Below are 19,300 nucleotides of genomic sequence, written 5' to 3'. Positions count from 1 at the left end.
CTAATGAACCCTAATCACAACTTGGCAGTAAGTTTGCAATGTAGATTTCAAGCTCAGGATACACATGAATGAAACTAGAAAGAATCTCAGTCAGCCCTTTCATGAGCTTTGAAACCAGATTTTACATTCTCTTTGTAACAGGAGATGTTTTTGTCATTAGAAAAACAGTAATGCCATAGTAACTTTGCCAGTTTTTTGCCTATGATAAAATTTAAATAGAAACAAGGTTCATAGCTGTTAATTCATGTGAGTGTGTCCAGAAGAGCAATGAAGCTGGTGAAGGGGCTGGAGAACAAGTCTTACGACGAGCGGCTGAGAGAGTTGGGGTTGTTGAGTCACCATCCCCGGAGGTGTTTAAAAGACGGGTGGATGAGGTGCTCAGGGACATGGTTTAGCGGCAGATAGGAATGGTTGGACTCCATGATCCAACAGGTCTTTTCCAACCTGGTGATTCTATGATTTTATGAACCTGAACCCACACTGTGCAACCTACAGAAATAACCATAATGTACCTTTCCTTGTAGTGCTTCAATACCAAAAAGACTATGAAGAAAAAGACTATGAAAAATCAAGTGATTTTTCAGTTCTCTTCCCCAAGAAAACTCCCTCCAGACCCCAGCAGCAACTGTCTCACACGCTGCCTTCCCAGTGGGATTGATACAGTTACCAACAGGGAAGAAGGATGAGGTACTTCAATGAGTTCAAAAGGCCTCCCAAAGGTTCCTCCTGCAGTCCTGCCTTGGGGCAACTATTTCTTCACATGCCACAAACTTGCCAAAGGCACAGTCACAGACCAAGACCTCTCCCTGTCTGATTCATCCTAGGTACATACACCACTGCGGGTCAGACACCGTACCAGTTTGGACGAAGACTTCTGACATCCTTATGCGTCCGTATCATTACCAATCAAATAGTAAGAGACACATGAAACTAGAATAAAAACCTGGCCTTTCATATTACTCTTATTTGGCCTAAGCAAGAGAAAAGCTTTGATTTCATCCCCAAATTTTGTTTCTTGTCAGTTATTGCCAAAAGCCAACCGTTACCTTTCACTCAGCTGCTACTCAGCAGTAGGATCCAGCACAAATACACAGGGATCATTTTAAGTCCAGACCTGAAATTAATCAACTCAATTGCCTGGCAGTCTTCCATCCAATACCTACTAATGCTAACCACTGCAACACAAGATGTTAAAATTAATAGAATCATAGAATCACTAGGTTGGAAAAGATCTTCAAGATCATAAAGCGAAACCATACCTGTCCACTACTAAACAATATCCCTGAACATCTCATCTATCCATATTTAAATACCTTCAGGGAAGGTGACTCCACCATCTCCCTGGGCAGCCTCTGCCAGTGCCCGAGAACTCTTTCCATGAAGAAATTTTTCCTAGCCTCCAATCTGAACCCCTCCGGTGCAGCTTGAGGCCATTTCCTCTCATCTTCTCACCTGCCACTTGGGAGGAGAGACTAACACCCACCTGTCTACAACCACCTTTCAGGTAGCTGTAGACAGTGAAAAGGCTTCTCCTCAGCCTCCTTTTCTCCAGGCTAAACAATCCCAGCTCCCTCAGCCACTCCTCACAAGACTTGTTTGCAGGCCTGCTTCCAGTACTATTTTAACACAGCCTCCACCAAGAGCCACAATAGAATTTTTCTGAGTGCATTTAATCAAACTGCAGCCAAAGCATCCTTGCTATTTCTAAACCCATTAATTGTATGGATATGCATACTCAGGCAAGTTAACATTCAAAGCACGTCTGGTTGTCAGTATTTTTAATCATCCTAAATGTTGTTTATCTTTCCCCAAATTGCTAATTCTTAATCCCAAGTCTCATTCTTCTACGTAACAAAAACTGTTAAAAAACAAAAAGCAGCTTCTGACCAGAAAGGCAGATGGGAAGCAGGGGGAATGTAACCAAACTCATGCTTTCTTTTTTTTTAAAGCTGGGTAACAATAAATGACTAGTTACAAAAGAGCAAGCCAAAACTAGCAGACCTGACTAATCTCTTTATTTAAAACATATCCCCTAGCATTTTAAGGCTTGACACTGTGTAAAATTTAGTTTCTTTCTCATTCATTCCTCAAGGGTGCTCAACATGTTACTGCAAACGGAGGCATCGCTACCACTCCCCATAAGGAATGTATTCATGTCAGTACCTGATCAGCTGCAACATGTTTTAACATCAGAGGGATGCCACATGCGCTGCTGGCCAGGAGCTCAGTGTTCAACTAACCATACATACAGGGCAAATTGTCCCAGGGAAGGTTGAAACAGCTTGTTCTAAAGCAGAACAGTTATTTAGCAGTCAGGAATCCAGCATGCTCCCTGCTATACCACACTCCAAGAAATACCCCCTTAGTAATTCTGGAATTGTATTATTATAGTAATATTTCAAAGGAAAACGTTGTGAGCCTGGAAAATTTCTCTTGCTTTATCTAGCATTTATGGAGCTGTCACGGTGCTGCTTCCTTTAAGGACACACCTTTTGCTGCAACTTCTATTCCTCCTCCTTCCACATGAAGCATCCAGCATAGCTACACTCCTTCTGGGCTGCATTCACTCTAAGCCTCTTCCTCTGTTATTTGGGGCCAATGGTCGTTTTCTCCTTGCACTCTCTCTAAACTACATACAACTTAAAACTACAGGTATCACTAAGGTCATACACAAAGTCTACTAGTGCCAAAGGCCCCTTTGGATCACATCCTCACATTTCTTTAACAATAAAGCAAAACCCATTTTCCTTCTATTTTGTGCTCAAAATGCACCCCTTTGAACTCTAGTACCACTTTCTCTCTCTGCAGCATTTTTAATACTTATCTTGGTGCCAAAATTTGTAGACAACTGTCTACATGTGGTCTCGGCAAGCCTTGGTATAGCATTACATAAAATAACCCTGCTTGTTTTCTTGTCTCAAACCCTTCATGTGTACGTATACCACAGTCCTGCTTACTTGTCAGACTTTTTCCCTAAGCTGTGTCTTTCCTATTTTGTATGCTTGCTGAAATTCACCTTCAAGTCCAGACATAACTGGACATGTCTGTGCTGAAAGTGTACAGAAGGCCAGACCAACAGTCCATGATTTTATGATTTCTAGTTCTTCCCGCAGCACGGCCATGGCTCATTGGGACCTGCACTCTCCCCTGCAATACCTGAGCCCTGTTCGAGGGACAACACAGACCCAGGGCTGCTCTCAAGGGCTGCACCCTGTCTGGGGCACAGAGGGGACAGTTCAGCCATGCAGACACAAACCCTGTTGTACCACTTACCCACAGGGTCACAGAGCAGGAGCTGGACTCGCTTCGTTTACGAGGACAGACTTAACACCTGAGATCAGAAACTTAAAAATACGGGTTTATCTGGGAACTGCTATCGCAGTAATTCCTGAACAGATGCTATTTTTCACCATACAGGCACCACTGGGGCTAATCATTAAATGCTATCATCTAATTGTACAAGAACATACTGCTCTTGTGGGAATTCCTTTTGCAAATGTTAAAAGCAAAATTACCTCCATTATAAACACTGTAAGAATGCAAAAATAAAAAGTAGAAAGGAGTGCACATATTTTTACAACAAGTGTTTGTGTTTGATGCTAAACTTCTTTTCCTACCCTCCATTCTTCACTTTTCTTCTTTAGAAACCAAGGTGAGCTGGTCTGCAACCATGCCTGTTTTCTGAGTATGAGTAGCCACTGTCCTTATTGAAGTGTCTATAGGTGCCATTTAACTGTAAATCTTACAGCTGTTACTTCTGCTACTTTGTAAGTTCCATTTTCAGTCACTTTTTAACTGAAATTGCCTACAGTCCTTGTGTACCAAAGGCTCAGGGCAGTCTGAAGTTAAAAAAAAAGCTGTTTGTCATTTCGGTATAGCTTTGAATTTCCTTTCCTTTAAAATAAATGTATCTGCAAAGTGTAATCTACATCTACAATTTAGATTAGTAGCTCCAATCTAGCATCGAACTCCTAATGAAAGAAGAGTGGCCTTCATCCTCTATCGTCAACAATTGTTTTATATGTTTTAGCAGGGGGATACAGTCCCAAAAGATGAGAACTTCTTGTTCCTGGGCAAAAGGCATGTACATATGAAAATGGAAACACAAATAAAGAACATCACGTAAAGAGCATCCTACTGACTAGAAGTACATTGATTGAGCTGCAGAATGAAGACCCCAGTGTGTAGACAGCTGTATCTCAGCAACATCCTCCCTGGAACTGTTCAAGGCCAGGTTGGATGGGACCTTGAGCAGCCTGGTCTTGTGGGAGGTGTCCCTGCCCATGGCAGGGAGGGTGTAACTTGGTGATCTTCAAGGTCCCTTCCAACCCAAACCATTCTATGGTTCTACAATCTCTGGGAAAATCTGGGCATTACATGCTGACTAAAGTCAGCCTCCGACTTTGAAGGCAGGTTTACAGGTTTTTGCTACGTATGACATGATGACATAAAAGAAACATCATGTACTTTTTAAATTGCCCGAAGTCAGATTTCTTCCAACACAACATACTGAAGCAAACAACATACGTCTTCAATGAAAAATGAAGCTATAAAAGGCCAATTAGATAATAGATGAGACATATAGAATGTTCTCGACTCTCCTGGGCATATCTGTAGCTTTCACTAATGGATCTGATCCCACATCCAGAGAAAGGTGTAGAGGTTCAAAAACAGAGTCTAAAGGATGGAATACTTAAAAAAAAATTGTACAATTAACAAGCATGGTGATGTTCAGTATTAAAACTGACTTTTTAATCTGAACATTTTATTTAATCTTTCTATGTAAGAACAGATATTCATACAGAACAACAATGTGAAAAGCACAATTCAGGGCCTGCAATGGAGCCTCCTGAGGCAGTTCTTGAGGCAGGTGTGGAAACCCATTCATTTCCTAGGGATTTAACCACATACAGGACGTTTTAAAATGGAAACTTTACATACTCCTCAGCAGCTCAGTGACAGAATGAGAATAATAGAACGACCAGGTTGGAAGAGACCCACCGGATCATCGAGTCCAACCATTCCTATCAAACACTAAACCATGTCCCTTAGCACCTCCTCCACCTGTGCCCTAAACACCTCCAGGGAAGGTGAATCAACCACCTCCCTGGGCAGCCTGTTCCAGTGTCCAATGACCCTTTCTGTGAAGAATTTTTTCCTAATATCCATCCTAAATCTCCCCTGGCGGAGCTTGAGGCCATTCCCTCTTGTCAAGTATGTCCACCTTACTCTATAAACACAGACCACTGGAACCTGCTGAAACATAATCAACCTTCTCACGTGAAAACAAATTACGTTTAGGAGAAAAAAAATCAAGTAGTGTATAGAGCCAAGTACCTCAAATAGAATACTTCTCTCCTCTCATTTCTGTCATTCATAAAATTCCTTCCCTTTGATCAAAAAACACTGCAAAATCACTCGAACTCATTCATACTCTTAAGACAGGTAAGAGAGAAAGTGACTGAAGGCCCTTAAGAACTGCTCAAACAACCTGATCCTTGTTGCTTGAGAGGAAAGAAAACAAATATCCTGAATTTGCTCAGGAGAGCAGGTGACTGACTTGAGTGCCTGCAGGCTGCCCACATCCCCAGGCTTGGCCGTGGGGACGGGGATGAATCTGGCTCATCCAGCCGCCACACACCTGCCAAGATCTCCTCCAAGATGCTGCAGTGGGTACTACAAGTAGTCACGCCAGGGAAATGTTGGCCTTTTCATAGAATCATAGAATCATAGAATAACCAGGTTGGAAGAGACCCACCGGATCATCGAGTCCAACCATTCCTATCAAACACTAACCCATTCCCCTTAGCACCTCGTCCACCCGTGCCTTAAACACCTGCAGGGAAGGTGACTCAACCACCTCCCTGGGCAGCCTCTGCCAGTGCCCAATGACCCTTTCTGGGAAAAATTTTTTCCTAATGTCCAGCCTAAATCTCCCCTGGTGGAGCTTGAGGCCATTCCCTCTTGTCCTGTCCCCTGTCACTTGGGAGAAGAGGCCAGCACCCTCCTCTCTACAACCTCCTTTCAAGTAGTTGTAGAGAGCAATGAGGTCTCCCCTCAGCCTCCTCTTCTCCAGGCTAAACACCCCCAGCTCTCTCAGCCGCTCCTCATAAGGCCTGTTCTCCAGCCCCTTCACCAGCTTTGTTGCTCTTCTCTGGACTCGCTCCAGAGCCTCAACATCCTTCTTGTGGTGAGGGGCCAAAACTGAACACAGGATTCGAGGAGCGGTCTCACCAGTGCCGAGTACAGAGGGAGAATAACCTCCCTGGACCTGCTGGTCACGCCGTTTCTGATCCAAGCCAAGATGCCATTTCCTGCTTCTCCCACACACCTTGTGGGGAGCAGGGAGCCATGGTAAATTCATGCATTGTCCCTGCGGTTCTGCATCATAAATCTTAGCTGGCTTGCAGCAAAAGGTGCTGGGATCCCCTGCTGGGCAGAAAAAAATGGAGCCCGCTACTGGCAGCCCAGATGAAGCAATCCCCACCTGCTGTTAAGAGGAGGCAGGGGAGAAGCTCCCTGCCCGCTGGCGACTGACTCACAGCCCAGCTCCTCGCCCAGCCCTACGCTGCTTCAGCAGCTCCCTGACGTATTGAAGCTGGCGCATACTTGCAATTTAAAACATTGCTTCTGCCTTGAAAGGAGATAATCATAAACCACCACTCTAGCCTCCTGTCTTCTAGAACTGGACAGTTCTAGATGACAGGAGGCTAGAGTGGTGGTTTATGACAGTTCTAGACATCTAGAACTGGACAGTTCTAGATGGATCTCCCCATCTCATGGATGACCGACTGCAGGGATCGTGCTGGACCTGTACGACCCAAGTTCTCAATGATGCAGCCATAGAATCACAGAATCATAGAATCACCAGGTTGGAAAAGACCCACCGGGTCACTGAGTCCAACCATTCTTATCAAACACTAACCCATGCCCCTCAGCACCTCGTCCACCCGTCCCTTAAACCCCTCCAGGGAAGGTGAATCAACCACCTCCCTGGGCAGCCTGTTCCAGTGCCCAATGACCCTTTCTGTGAAAATTTTTTCCTAATGTCCAGCCTAAACCTCCCCTGGCGGAGCTTGAGGCCATTCCCTCTTGTCCTGTCCCCTGTCACTTGGGAGAAGAGGCCAGCACGCCCCCTCCACAACTTCCTTTTAGGTAGTTGTAGAGAGCAATGAGGTCTCCTCTCAGCCTCCTCTTCTCCAGGCTAAACACCCCCAGTGGTGATGCCTGGGCTGTGATTACAGGGTTTGCCTCTTTGTGCTCAGGTTCAGCTCAGAGACAGCGTGGCTCCTGTCCTCTGTGAGCTGCTGGTGCTCTCGCCTCTGGTGCCGGGCTGAGCTATGGGTGGTGCAACCCACCTGGCCCATCCCCGGGGAGGTGCCTGATGCCCTCAGCCACCCTGCTCCTGGCTGGGGCACCACTGTGCCCCTGACATGGGTAAGTGTGTGCTTACCATCCAACATACAGCTTGCTGTCACTCAGTACAACTGCAATTCTAGATACCAGTAACATGCCTCGGTATTTCTGAGCTTTCTGTTTATTATTGCCATAGCACTAAATGTCATCTCCTTAAAATTAGGTCTGGGCCCATTTATATCCCTCCCAGGCTGGCAGTCATGTTCCTGCTGAGAAGATCAGACACCCTTCCTGGCCCAGGGGTGCACAGTGCTTCCATCACGAGAGTGAGCATAGCATACCTGGCACAGGAGGGGCTACTGCCCTGCACCATGACCAGGCATCCCTGGTCATCTCTATACCAGCCCATAGCATCTGCAGGATGTTCAGCCCAGCTCCTGAGACCACCTCTGCGCCACAGACTGAGAGCTCCCAAAACAGACATATGGAGAATCACTGCCAGAAATGTGCACATTTTGTTACTATTTAATCTATTTACTGCTCAGAACACAAACCAAGCTTTGAGAGAGCTTTCTGGAGTAAAATATCGTTGTTAAAAATATCATGTTTGGAAAGATCATTCCTATCTTGTGAGCAATAGCTGGAAATTATTACCTCTGTTTTAATGGTACAAAACAGTGAAGGAAAGAAACACAGAAGCTCACTGAAATCAGTGGAAGAATCTTATTGATTTCATCAGCAAGACAGAGTCCAAGAACGTGTAACTTCTCGTGGCAAAAGACATTAGATGGAGAAGTTACGTTTGCAGGAAGAGGATAAGCTACATGGAAACTGGCACAGAAGCACAGAAAATGGGGCTCTGCTCCTCAGCTACTGAATCATCCGCTCTGTGCAACATGCTCATGTCAAAGGTTCCCGTGTCTCCCCACTGAAATGCTGTGAACCAAACTCACAGAGCACTGCCAGAAACACTGACTCCAGCAAAGCCACTGCAGGGACTCAGTCATATCCCAAGGCACTAACTCTTGCAGAGCTGGAGGACAGGATTCGAGTTTTTCATTATTTATTAGCTCCACAAGCAGTAGCTGCTGAGCTGTAAAGGCTTCACTGCTCTGCATAAGCCATAGGAGGTTCTGAAGAGGTTCTGAGAAATATTTTACATTGTCCCATCTCATTATGTTCCTTCCTTTTTTTCCCTGTCCTCTCTCCATATCATTCAAATTGTTTATTTTTTCAAATACTGGCCTGTGCTATGTTCATTATTTTGGCTGCTCTGTCCTGAAATAAAACAGCCTAGTCTTTTGCCAGCTATTTCCTTTTGTCTTGCCAATGTTACTAAAAGAAGACTCTCCCTGCCTGGCTACCAGAACAGAAGCGTTAGTCAGAAAAAGACCTCATTGATTCTGATACAGCTTCATTTTACCATGAAGCTATGTACTGCCACAGCTAACTTCTCTGGGACTCAGAGCGCTGTACGGTTTTGCTTACAGCCTCTCTACACAGTGTGTGAGGAAAAGGCTGCATCTGCTTGATTCATCTCCCATTTCACTTTAGTGTCCTCATCCCCATAGTGCATGCACGCTGGCTCTGCCTAAGCTTCCTTCTGTGGTGAGCCAAGTGGTCCAACAAGAAGAAATTCAAGAACAGAATAATCTGCTTCAGGGTCTGTTTCCTGGAGCTGCATTAAAACCTACAAAATTTCTGTCTCTCTCTACTTGGGACACCCCTTCGATATTATACCAAGGAACTCACGTATCCTCAGACTTTGTCATGATATGCCCCAGGAACTACAGCACAAACTCTTTACACATAAAACCCAGAAGGTACAAGCCTTGCACGGTGAGGGACAAGTCAGTACATACTAATGAACCCTGTAGGCAGAATACTCTCCCCTGTGGTCCTCTAAGATACAAATCTCCTTATTCAATTCAGGAACCAAAAAATGTAAAAAAACAGAGAGGTGCCGCCAAACAAGAGGGAACACTGAGCACAGCAACAATCTCAAATCTTGTTCCTCTACTGAGTTTTGATGCCGAAGTGGGTTTTGTCAAAAGAAACCTGTTTTTACTTAGAATCCAGAATTAGAAATCTTCTCTTCTCGTAGACTTCTTAAACTATATTTTAAGTAAGTTAATGTAGTGCATCCCTCTAGCTAGAGCCACTAGGGGTTCTACAAATGCTTGTTGTTTATGTAGATTGTGGTCAAAAAGCATAGAAAGGGAGAGAAAGTAGCACAATTCCCTTCTCAGACTGAGAACATTCAAGCCAACTTGCCCCATTTTTCATGAGAATACCCTGCCATTTTACAGGAGATGCCTCTCAGAGAAGATCTGGCTTCTTCTTCAAAGAAGTTTTTAGGCTCCAGGAGCATGGTAAAGACACAGAGGTTAAAAATAAGGGGATCTTGGGCATATCTCAGGTCATGCGGTAGTTGATGGATTTCACCAGCAGTGCAGACCCAGACCGTGACGATCAGTTCTGACTCTGCTCTGCCTATACTTAAATGTCAGAACAAAAAGGGACTTGTAGAGAAGGCTGAACCTGTGGACATTCTTCTCAGTAGACTGGAGGTTCCTCACAGGAGATGCATAGGATTCACAGAGGTGGTTTGCTGAGGAGGGTGGGACACATAAGGGCTAATGAGGAATCCTTTGGCAGTAAAGAGTAGGGAATTGCCTAGGAAGAGCCAGTGTCATCTCCACAGCTGCAGTGCTGTTACAGACATGACCCAGAGAGCCCTCTCTCAATGTGCATTAAAATCCTGTAATTAATATTTTTTAAAAAAAAACCAAACAAATGGAGTACTTACCTGTATTTATGAATGATGGCATTAAATAATCTTCCATCGCGCCAGCAGGTAGTGAAATTTTCACAACGGATTCCAGCATAACCCTCAGTTGTCTGTTGTGACCACAGGAGGAGTCTTTCTTTAGCAGACATGTCCTGTGACTCTCCAGTAACATGGATATCAGATATCTAAAACATAGTTAATATAAATATTCCAATTACATCTAACACATAATAATGTTTAAAATATTGCAGAAAACCACCCTGCACTACAGAATAATTTTGACCAATATCTGCATACACTAACACGTTGATTATTCGTGCATCGTGTTAGTATTTTTCCATGTCACATCCTTATGCACTCCTAGCTTCTTCAATACAAAATTCATAGCATCACAATTTTCTTCAGTTGTCTAGTTCTCAGCCTTTTAACTTAGGGGGACAATATAATACATAATGAAAAATACTTAAATATGTCTATTTTACCTTGATGATGTGAATAATAATCTGGTTTATGAACTATATCTATTATACATAAATATTATATAATTTTGCAACACATTTTATATGTCTATATTCACACCTATGGCAAACCAATATTTATATTATACATACTTTATTTAGCTACAACATCCCTCTCTTAAACAGGTTCAATTATAATATATGCTGTTTTGGAATTCAGCAATAGAACAGCCATTTACAGTAAAACCTGACAATAATGGTTTTAAGACAAACTTTTCTGAGAAGTACTTTAGGAATGTCTAGAAGGCTGATTTATTATAATATTTTGCTGATTATCAGTAAAATTTTCGTGTACACCAAAGGTTCATTTAAGTATTACTTAACCATTATCAACTTCATGTCAGACAAAGTGGGAAATCAGGAAAGTATTGGGAAGTTTACATACAAATACTACTTTCTAGATTCTAATTTCTTAAATTCTCCCCTACTGAAGTTCAGTCAGTTTGCTTAGAAAACTATCACTGTATAAATATGAAGCAGATATTTCCCTAATTTGCATGTGTATTGTTCACACCTTTTGTGACAGAAACTGTACTTAATGTCTATCTGAAATGCAAGATAGAACAAAAAGATGACATGCCTTGATAAATAAAGTGATATCACAGGTTGTCTTCCTTCTAAGCGGCCACCTTTTACTCAAACAACAGTTGTTATTATATTAATATATATGTTATTATGAAGAACACCAAGAGCCCAGGTACCATGAAGCACTGTATAAGGAAGGACCTGAGCACCTCAGACGTTACAAAAAGCAGGCTGCGGCACTCAGACAGAGGCAAGAGGGCTTAAGACAATGCCCAGACCTGTGGATGGACAGCAAGCACCCCCATGAAGTAAGCCCACCTGAAAGAAGCTGCGCTGCACAAGTCTACACCCACCACTGAAGCAAGGGACTGGTCTTTTCTGGCTCTGGAGCCAGTTGGAGGACAGGGCTCAGGGGAGGTTTGCCCATAGATAACTTGGAGGGTGAAGCAGGTACTTGCAGAAGGGGCTTAACTCTGGAGATGTGCAAATTCCAACAATTCTATTCCAGTCTCATGAGGTCAGATGGAATGGCCAGAACGGCAGCTCCTAGCCTTGAAATCTCTCCACACAATGGTCCCTTTTGTCTAGGCTCTTCCTGGGGGAGTCCAGACAGGCTAGGCTGGAAACTACCGCTTCTTCCCACATTAAAGCCAGGCAAAACACAGTCCCAGGAACAAAGAGACTTTACTACTTTCCTACTGATGCTGCTATGTCAATGCCTAACAGGAGGTGGTGGAAAACATGAGGAAGCAGGGGACTAAAGGAGGAGCCTTGGAGATGCTAGGGCACTGTAGCTGCCGCAGTGCTTGCTGAGATTTCTGTTCAACCACCTTTTGCACTTCCAGGGGATAATGAGCATTTGCAGCCATAGAGTAAAATGTCAGTAAATTTAATCAAGGAACAAATTAATTCACATTATTTTGTGTGCATGTGTCCACAAAACACCAAGCTGTGAAGGCTGTTCTTCAGTTACGTATCACAGGCCATCGTATCTGCTGGCTCTCAGTGTGGGACAGAAACAGGCGCTGATGCTAGAAAGCAAAGTAGTTTTAACTGTTCAACTCGCCCATAAACACCTCCAAAGAGCTGACAGATTTTTTTGCATCCTATTGCCTCCAGCTTCAATACTGCACGTTTTTAAGAAAAAGATCTAAGAGAAACTTAAAAAAAAACCCTTTTCTAGTTTAAAAATCTGAAGAGAAACATTGCAGCTGCAGTGATTGTTTATAAATTTCTAGGTATCAAAACCCTGCACAGAGTACTACCTGATATCACGCAAAATACAGACGGGATTAGTCCTGAATGTGAAGACAGCAGGGAATCCAACGTGGCAAAAGATCAAATTAAAATCACTCTGAAATTTTTCATGTTAAAAATCTAAGGAACTCATTTGTAGACTAAAATTTCCTTTCCACGGGTTAATCTTTATTCTCTGGTATTTCAAAGCAAGAAAGCAAACTAATTTTTTTTTTTTCAGTAGCTGTAGTTTCTATTCATCACAGAACAACCAGACCACAATGTAAGTGAAGTCAACCATTTACCACTTATCCGGACAACTGTCCTGAAAGAGATGATGTCATCTGCAAGTGCCAGATGTCTAACCAAAGAAAATAAAAACTCTCGTATTTCTTTTTCCCTGTCATTTTCAGAAAGTCCTCTATGTTTAATCCTTACGTACCACATTCTTTAATATAGTTGAACTAAGCAACCTAGCAGCATAATTTGCTAATGGCCATTCCTTACTGCTAAGTTCAACTTTCAGCCTCCTTCACGGTTAACTGGGCAGCAGTGGCTGTGTACACTGCAGACTGCAGAGTGCAAATGCAGCGTATTTGAGTGCACATTAAAGTTCTTTGGCAAAAAATGATTTCGGACATCAAGGCAACTTCTGAAGGTCCTACTTGTATCTGTTGTTACATACAAATACAAACTCAAAGAGAGTATTTCTGATTCTGGAAGTGACCACTAGGCAAGCTGGCAATCCAAATTTTGCATGGCTAAAACATGTATTTAGCTCATTACTCTATGATAAACAGGATTTTAGCCCAAAAATCTTCCAAGCACCATTCACCACCCCAGCTGGCAGCCTGAAGAAAAATGAATAGACTAGACAGGCTTTAAAAACTGAAATTGCTTTGCACTCCCAGAGGTAGCCCATTCAGTACAGGTTGAGGAACATTATCATTAGCCTGAGACCTGAAACAGCCAGAGCACTTCTGTTCTCTAAATAAAGTATTTCAGATCACAAGGCTAAGAATTCAGACTTTTTCATAACCACTGAATTCATATTTTAAAAGTATAAAACTACACTGGGGAAAATGGCAAGTCGAAGGGCTATATTTCATTATGCTTACAAACATGAGCTCTACTTTGCCAGATGCCCTATTAACTTGGAACAACTTAGCAAGTAAAATACTATCCTCACAAAATAAGGAGAGAGGACATATCTTCCCTTTGATAACCTCATAAGGACAGTATAGGCACTCATCTACCAACTATGCATTATCATGAAAATTTATAACATCATGTGTCAAACGAAAGAAAAAGGACTAGTAAATTAGGCATTCTAGAGCAGAATATAAGTTAAGGGATAATTGAGTCCCTTGCTTTTCAAATTTTGTCCTTCAAAGCAAACATTTGTGTGAACCTTTCATTCTCATAACCCACAAGTCTATGATTTACCCACTATGATCTGTTACTAGAGGACTTGAGCATGGAACAAATTACTGAGTTTGCATGAGTTTGAACAGTTGTTTGCTAGAGATCCAGTTCTCCAAATTATTTCAAAGCTTGTGAATAACAAGTTATGCAAGAAAAAAAGAGACGGAGTTAGTTCTCTTCACAGCCCTAGTATCTTAGGATCAAAGTCATAACTGGCACTAAATACTCCTTGTTTCTACCCAGGAGAACTGATTCACCTCTGCTACTGCAAGTGGGTTTTTTCTCTGCCTTTAAGTTTCCTCTCAATCACACAGTATACAATCCATACACCAAAAAGCCGCAAGCTCTTTGCTTGCACTGATTTCAGTGATGAAGTTTTGAGCCCAAAGAGCAGAGCAGCAAAGACCTCCCAAAACAGATCAACAGCAGTGCCTGGATTTCTGTGGCTCATTTTTTACAGTGCAAACAGAAGAAGCACCAGACTGGTATAGATAGTATGGAGTCTCCCCTCCAGTTCCATCTTATTCTAGATGTTTTGAAGTAAGTCTAAACTTGACATCATGTACTTAACTGCACAGAAGTGTATAATGGGCTAGAGATGCAAGATGTATAATGAAATATAGTCTGATGTCAGCTAGTCCTAAATGAAAAATGTCTGAAGAACACAAAGAATTAAAAGGGAAAAAAAAAGTAGATAAATATAGAGATATTTCAAAATGCTGTTTTCACCTAATATAAGTAGTTAGCTACATGTTGTGTTTGAAAAGGATTGTTGACAGCATGTTGAGGGAAGTACAGTTATACGAATGGAATTTGAACTTGCAAGTGATCACAAGAAGTCATCTCCCCTGACGTTACGGTTGGACTTTGTGAGTTTCCATTTGGCCATAAATTCAAATGCTCCTATTCAGCTCTCGCAAGGCTCCATGGAGCTGTGAGTCCAGCTTAAGGCAACACCCTTCAAAAAATATTCAATCAGTTGAAGTAGATTGAAAAACAAGAACAGCAAAGATCTAAAAATACATGACCTGCTAGGAAAGACTGAAAAATCGGGTTTATTTAGCCTGAAGTACAGAAAATTTGGGGGAGATGTGATAATAGTCTTCAAATATGTAAAATGCTGCTGCAAAAAAAGGTACTGGATCAACTCTTTTGGGAACTGGAAAAGAACTAATGTGTTTAAAAAGAGCATGTGTGTTTTCAACTAAAACTACTTTTTAATACAAAAGACAGATAAGCACTGGAATGATTACTCAGCGTGCATGTGAAACCACCAATAAGGCAGGCACAGAAGAACAAGTATCAGATAATTTCATCAAATTATCTTGCCTTCAGGTACAGAGATGACCTAGATGACTTGTCCAGAACCTTTCCAGCCCTAAATTTGCAGTTCCATCAATGATTATAGATCTCCTCCATTAACCAGCATTTAAGGTGGATTGCACCGCACCTGCTTCTTGTGAATATTACAAGGAAGCAAATAATAGTATGCCCACAAAGCAGAACTCCTGACTTTTGCACCTTCGCCCTGCAAACCACATACCAGACAACCAACTGGCATCACTCCCTCTCTTAACTGTACTATGTGAATACATAATACAACATTGTATGATGATGGACACAGTTGGAAGGTGTCTTGTTATCTTGAAACTATTTGCAGTGACAATTGCAATAATAAACAGATAACTACTTAGCTAAGAAGTATTCTACTGAATATACTGATACGACCCAAAAGCATTTTTTTTTCCTTTTTTGCAGATTGTTACTAGTACTGTAGATGACAAAAGAGATCTACAGTGTCAAACAATCTGTAGGTCCATGGCAAAAAAAACCCAAAAAACTGCTGAGGAACTTGCAGCCAAGACACCAGTTGAGTACTGGAAGTAGATGAGCGATTCTTTTTATAGAACAGACTTTTTTTTTTTTCATTTCCATCCATAAACTGGAACTGAAACTACCACAAATAAAGATTGGAACAATAATGATAATGACCGATAACATGATACACATATGTCATGGGTTTTGACACAAGCTGACAACCACCAAAACTCGGCAGTAATACTAGCCAGTAGCTTTTGCTGATACTGAATGAAAACCACGGCTTGTTTCAGCACAAGAGACGTCAAATATCAGAAAAGCAGTACTCCCTGTAGAGAAGCCAGAACTACAGCCTTGATTTTTTTACGCTACTTGCATCATGCTAAAACATCCCTGAGGACGAGTGCGCTGCAGAATGCCTCTTTGAGCCTTGATTCATAACTTCTCGACCTTAATGCAAGCTGCCATCTGATCTAGGGCAGTCCTACATTTAAACAGTATCAGAGCATATCTTACTCAAGGAATTCACCTTCCCGTATTAGGAACAAGGGCTGTAGAAATCAGGCCCCAGCATTTCAACAGCTTGGGTGTTTTAGCCTGCTCTCTCAGTAGATTTCATATTTGTATCACTATGCAGTGTCTCATCGCTACCATCAGCACAAGCCTCAATGTTGATGTAGACGCTCAGCAAAGGTCTCATTTTTGCCCCCCTCCCTCTGCAGTAACAAGGGGTGTATGCCTGGTCGCAGTAATCACTGCAGCAATATTAGAAGCTGTATTTCTCTGATTACAGAGGAAAAAGCATCCGTGCTTGGCTGAACAGACAAGGCCTCAAACTCTTTTACTTAGTAATGAAGTTTTCTGTTCAAACCAAAGAACATCCCTAAGCTGTTCCTGAATTCCAGCTAAGATTAAGAGGGCAAAGATCTCAGTGCCTATTAGGATTCTATTTGTCCTAGTGTTCACTCTGTGCTGTAATTGGGTGTGCTATCTGTATTTAAAAACTAAGCTCATTGATTCCTGTTACAAAAGTAAATTATATAATCAACAGAAATGCAGTTAGCTCTGGAAGGAGCACCTTTGGCACGTGTACATTCTGTTCGCTCAACTCAAAGCTCAGATATCCCTGTTGAACAAGGGGAATCAGTTTTGGACCGGATCTTAGTATCAGCATTTGACCCACACTTACAGACTTCAGTTGTGCCGAAGATGAGTGAGGCAGAACTGGTAATACAGACTGAAATGGTAAGAATGGATACCCACAGGAAAAAAAAAATTGCTTTCCTTCTGATATTCTGCAACTAAGTTTGTACTTTTACTGTAAAAGGAAAATAATACCACCCTGAGAGGAAGATGGAATTTCAATAATTAATATTAATAGGTCATACAGACAGTCTGGGAGGAAAGATCTTTTAAAACCAGTGTAGAGCACTATTAACATGATTTATAATCACTTTTTCTATTTCAAGATGCCTACATATTTCTATCTTTCTTCAGTTCTTACCAGTCATAACTGAAAAGAATTAGAAATATTCCTTTGCTTGACACAAGACCCAAAGGAATTACAAGACTGTGAAGAGTTGATAAGAAAATTTACTGCAGATATTGAATGTGAACTTGAACTACTCTAAAATTCACTCCACGTTCTAGAATCATTTTAACATGAAAATATTCTCCTAAATTAGGAAACAAATCAACCTACAGACTGCCAAACACCAGAAGGGGACATCAACACTCCTGAAGTATAGAGGTATTACTTAAGCTGTGAAAAAGATGAAGTACTTTCTGCCTTATGACTACCTGTAGTATCATAGCATATGTAAAAGGCTTATATACAGCAAAGACATTTTTTTAACAGTAAAAATACTGTTCCAATACTTATTTTTAGCTAACTTTCAAGTACAATGCACTGCGTCAAAATATTTACCTTCCTCCTGTTTGGTGGAATGCTATATAATGCCTTTTCTTTTGACAACTGGGAATGCACAGCAGCAGAAGAATAAAACCTCTTTTGTTCAAGCAGTGGATCACTTTTGCTTTCAGAAACCAAGTGACATAACTTTTCAGATTTATTGCTTTCTGGGACATCTTCAACAATTCTGCATGAAGTTATGTTTAACCCAGTTTCTTCATATCTTCCGCCTAAAAGGTGGATAGCAGAATCCAAGCTGGCTGCTTTCCCATAATAGAAACCACTGGATTTCTTCAGGAATGCTAATTCTGTCCCGTTGCCATTCTCTGAGCATTTCCTCTTCCATGCACAGTGTTTCTCTGAACTCCTCTTGTCTTGTTCTTTTAACCATGACTCTGTTTCATCAGACTTGGTGAGCCTCTGATTATCACCATGAAAACTTTCCCCACAGGCAGAATCACTCTTTGTTTCATCTGGTAAAACTTTCCCTTTAACAAGGTCAGCAGACAGGTCTGTACTCACGGGCAGAGCATTACCGGCTGCTGTCACTCTCCGGGGGAAAGAACCAGCCAGTCCCACAGCCTTGGGATAATTTTCAGTGTTTACTGAAATCCCCACTTCACACTGGCTTTTTTCTTCACCTTCTTTAACCTGCACTGAATCTGGTGCCTCCTGGGTTGACTTCTTTCTCCTTTTTCTTCTGAAATACTTTCTTCCAGGGGAATGTTTAGCTGGACTTAAGGGAGCTTTGGCAGGATCTAAACACTGTTCTTCCTTTTCAGCCCTCACACATCCACACACATTCCCCATTTGGCTTTCAGTAACTCACAGCCGCGGAGTCTCATTCATCCCGGTATATTTACCATGCACTGAAATCCGCCTCAGAAAGTTAAGAATCTCCGTTCGCACCGTAATTTCTTCCAGACTTCACTTCCATCCTTCTCAGTACGTAGCCATTTTGCTGATGAGAAATGCACACGCAATAAACGTCGTGGCACCGTGCCCGGGCAGGGCCTGTGTCTGATTAGACACTGTGGCTTATTTCTGGCCACCAATCCTCTTAAATAAACATCACTGCTTGGTGCTGTAATGCTGATGGCCTTTCACAGAGATGACACTGCACTTAGGAGCAACAGAAAATTCTCGCACGCGTTTTAACTTCCCGTTTCATTTAGTAACCCGAGTAAGATAAAGTAGAAAACTACGCAGCAACCTTTGAAACTATTAGCGACACTCCAAATCCAAAAGCAAGCGGCGCAGCAAATAGCAGGGATTTAGTTAGCAGATTTGGTTTGCACTTCTTATGTTTTTATTACGTATCCAATGATCCACAGAAAGGAAGATTAAAGTGAAGGATCAGAGATTGCTCTGACAGCTCGTTGGGGTCAAATATTTATTTGTATGGAGAGTTTTCATAGCGGCTGATGTGATTTTGTTCACTGATTTGTCAGCTATAAATAACCTGAAGCTTTGCTACTCTCACACCACCGGAACAGCTTGCTCAGAGCAGCGGTGCCGTGTACTGCAGGCTGGGATTTCACAGCTGATTTAAATCTTCTGGCAGATAAAGGGGGAAAATCATAAGAGCCAGACTATCTATAAAATGGTCCAAAAAGTTACCATTTATAAAGACAGAGCTTTATCCTCTTTCCATGCTGTTGTTCTGCAGACATCTCTGTGTAGCTCTGAATGCAACAGCCAAGAAGCATCTAACCACGT

The 19,300-nt window shown here is 42.1% G+C and overlaps 1 protein-coding gene across 1 annotated transcript in view; it reads right to left on the bottom strand.

Moving 5' to 3' along the window:
- Positions 1–19,300, bottom strand: part of LOC138717338 (dystonin-like) — a 176,151-nt gene that overhangs the window by 18,661 nt on the left and 138,190 nt on the right. Inside the window, exon 10 of the mRNA XM_069850854.1 lies at positions 10,166–10,332. Coding sequence (XP_069706955.1) covers positions 10,166–10,332 — 167 coding nt within the window. The remainder of the gene's footprint in view (positions 1–10,165; positions 10,333–19,300) is intronic.

The sequence above is a fragment of the Phaenicophaeus curvirostris genome, chromosome 2 (assembly GCF_032191515.1).
Source record: "Phaenicophaeus curvirostris isolate KB17595 chromosome 2, BPBGC_Pcur_1.0, whole genome shotgun sequence".
NCBI lineage: Eukaryota > Metazoa > Chordata > Aves > Cuculiformes > Cuculidae > Phaenicophaeus > Phaenicophaeus curvirostris.
The sequence above is the reverse complement of the archived record's forward strand: the minus strand, read 5'-3'. Positions and strand labels throughout refer to the sequence as shown.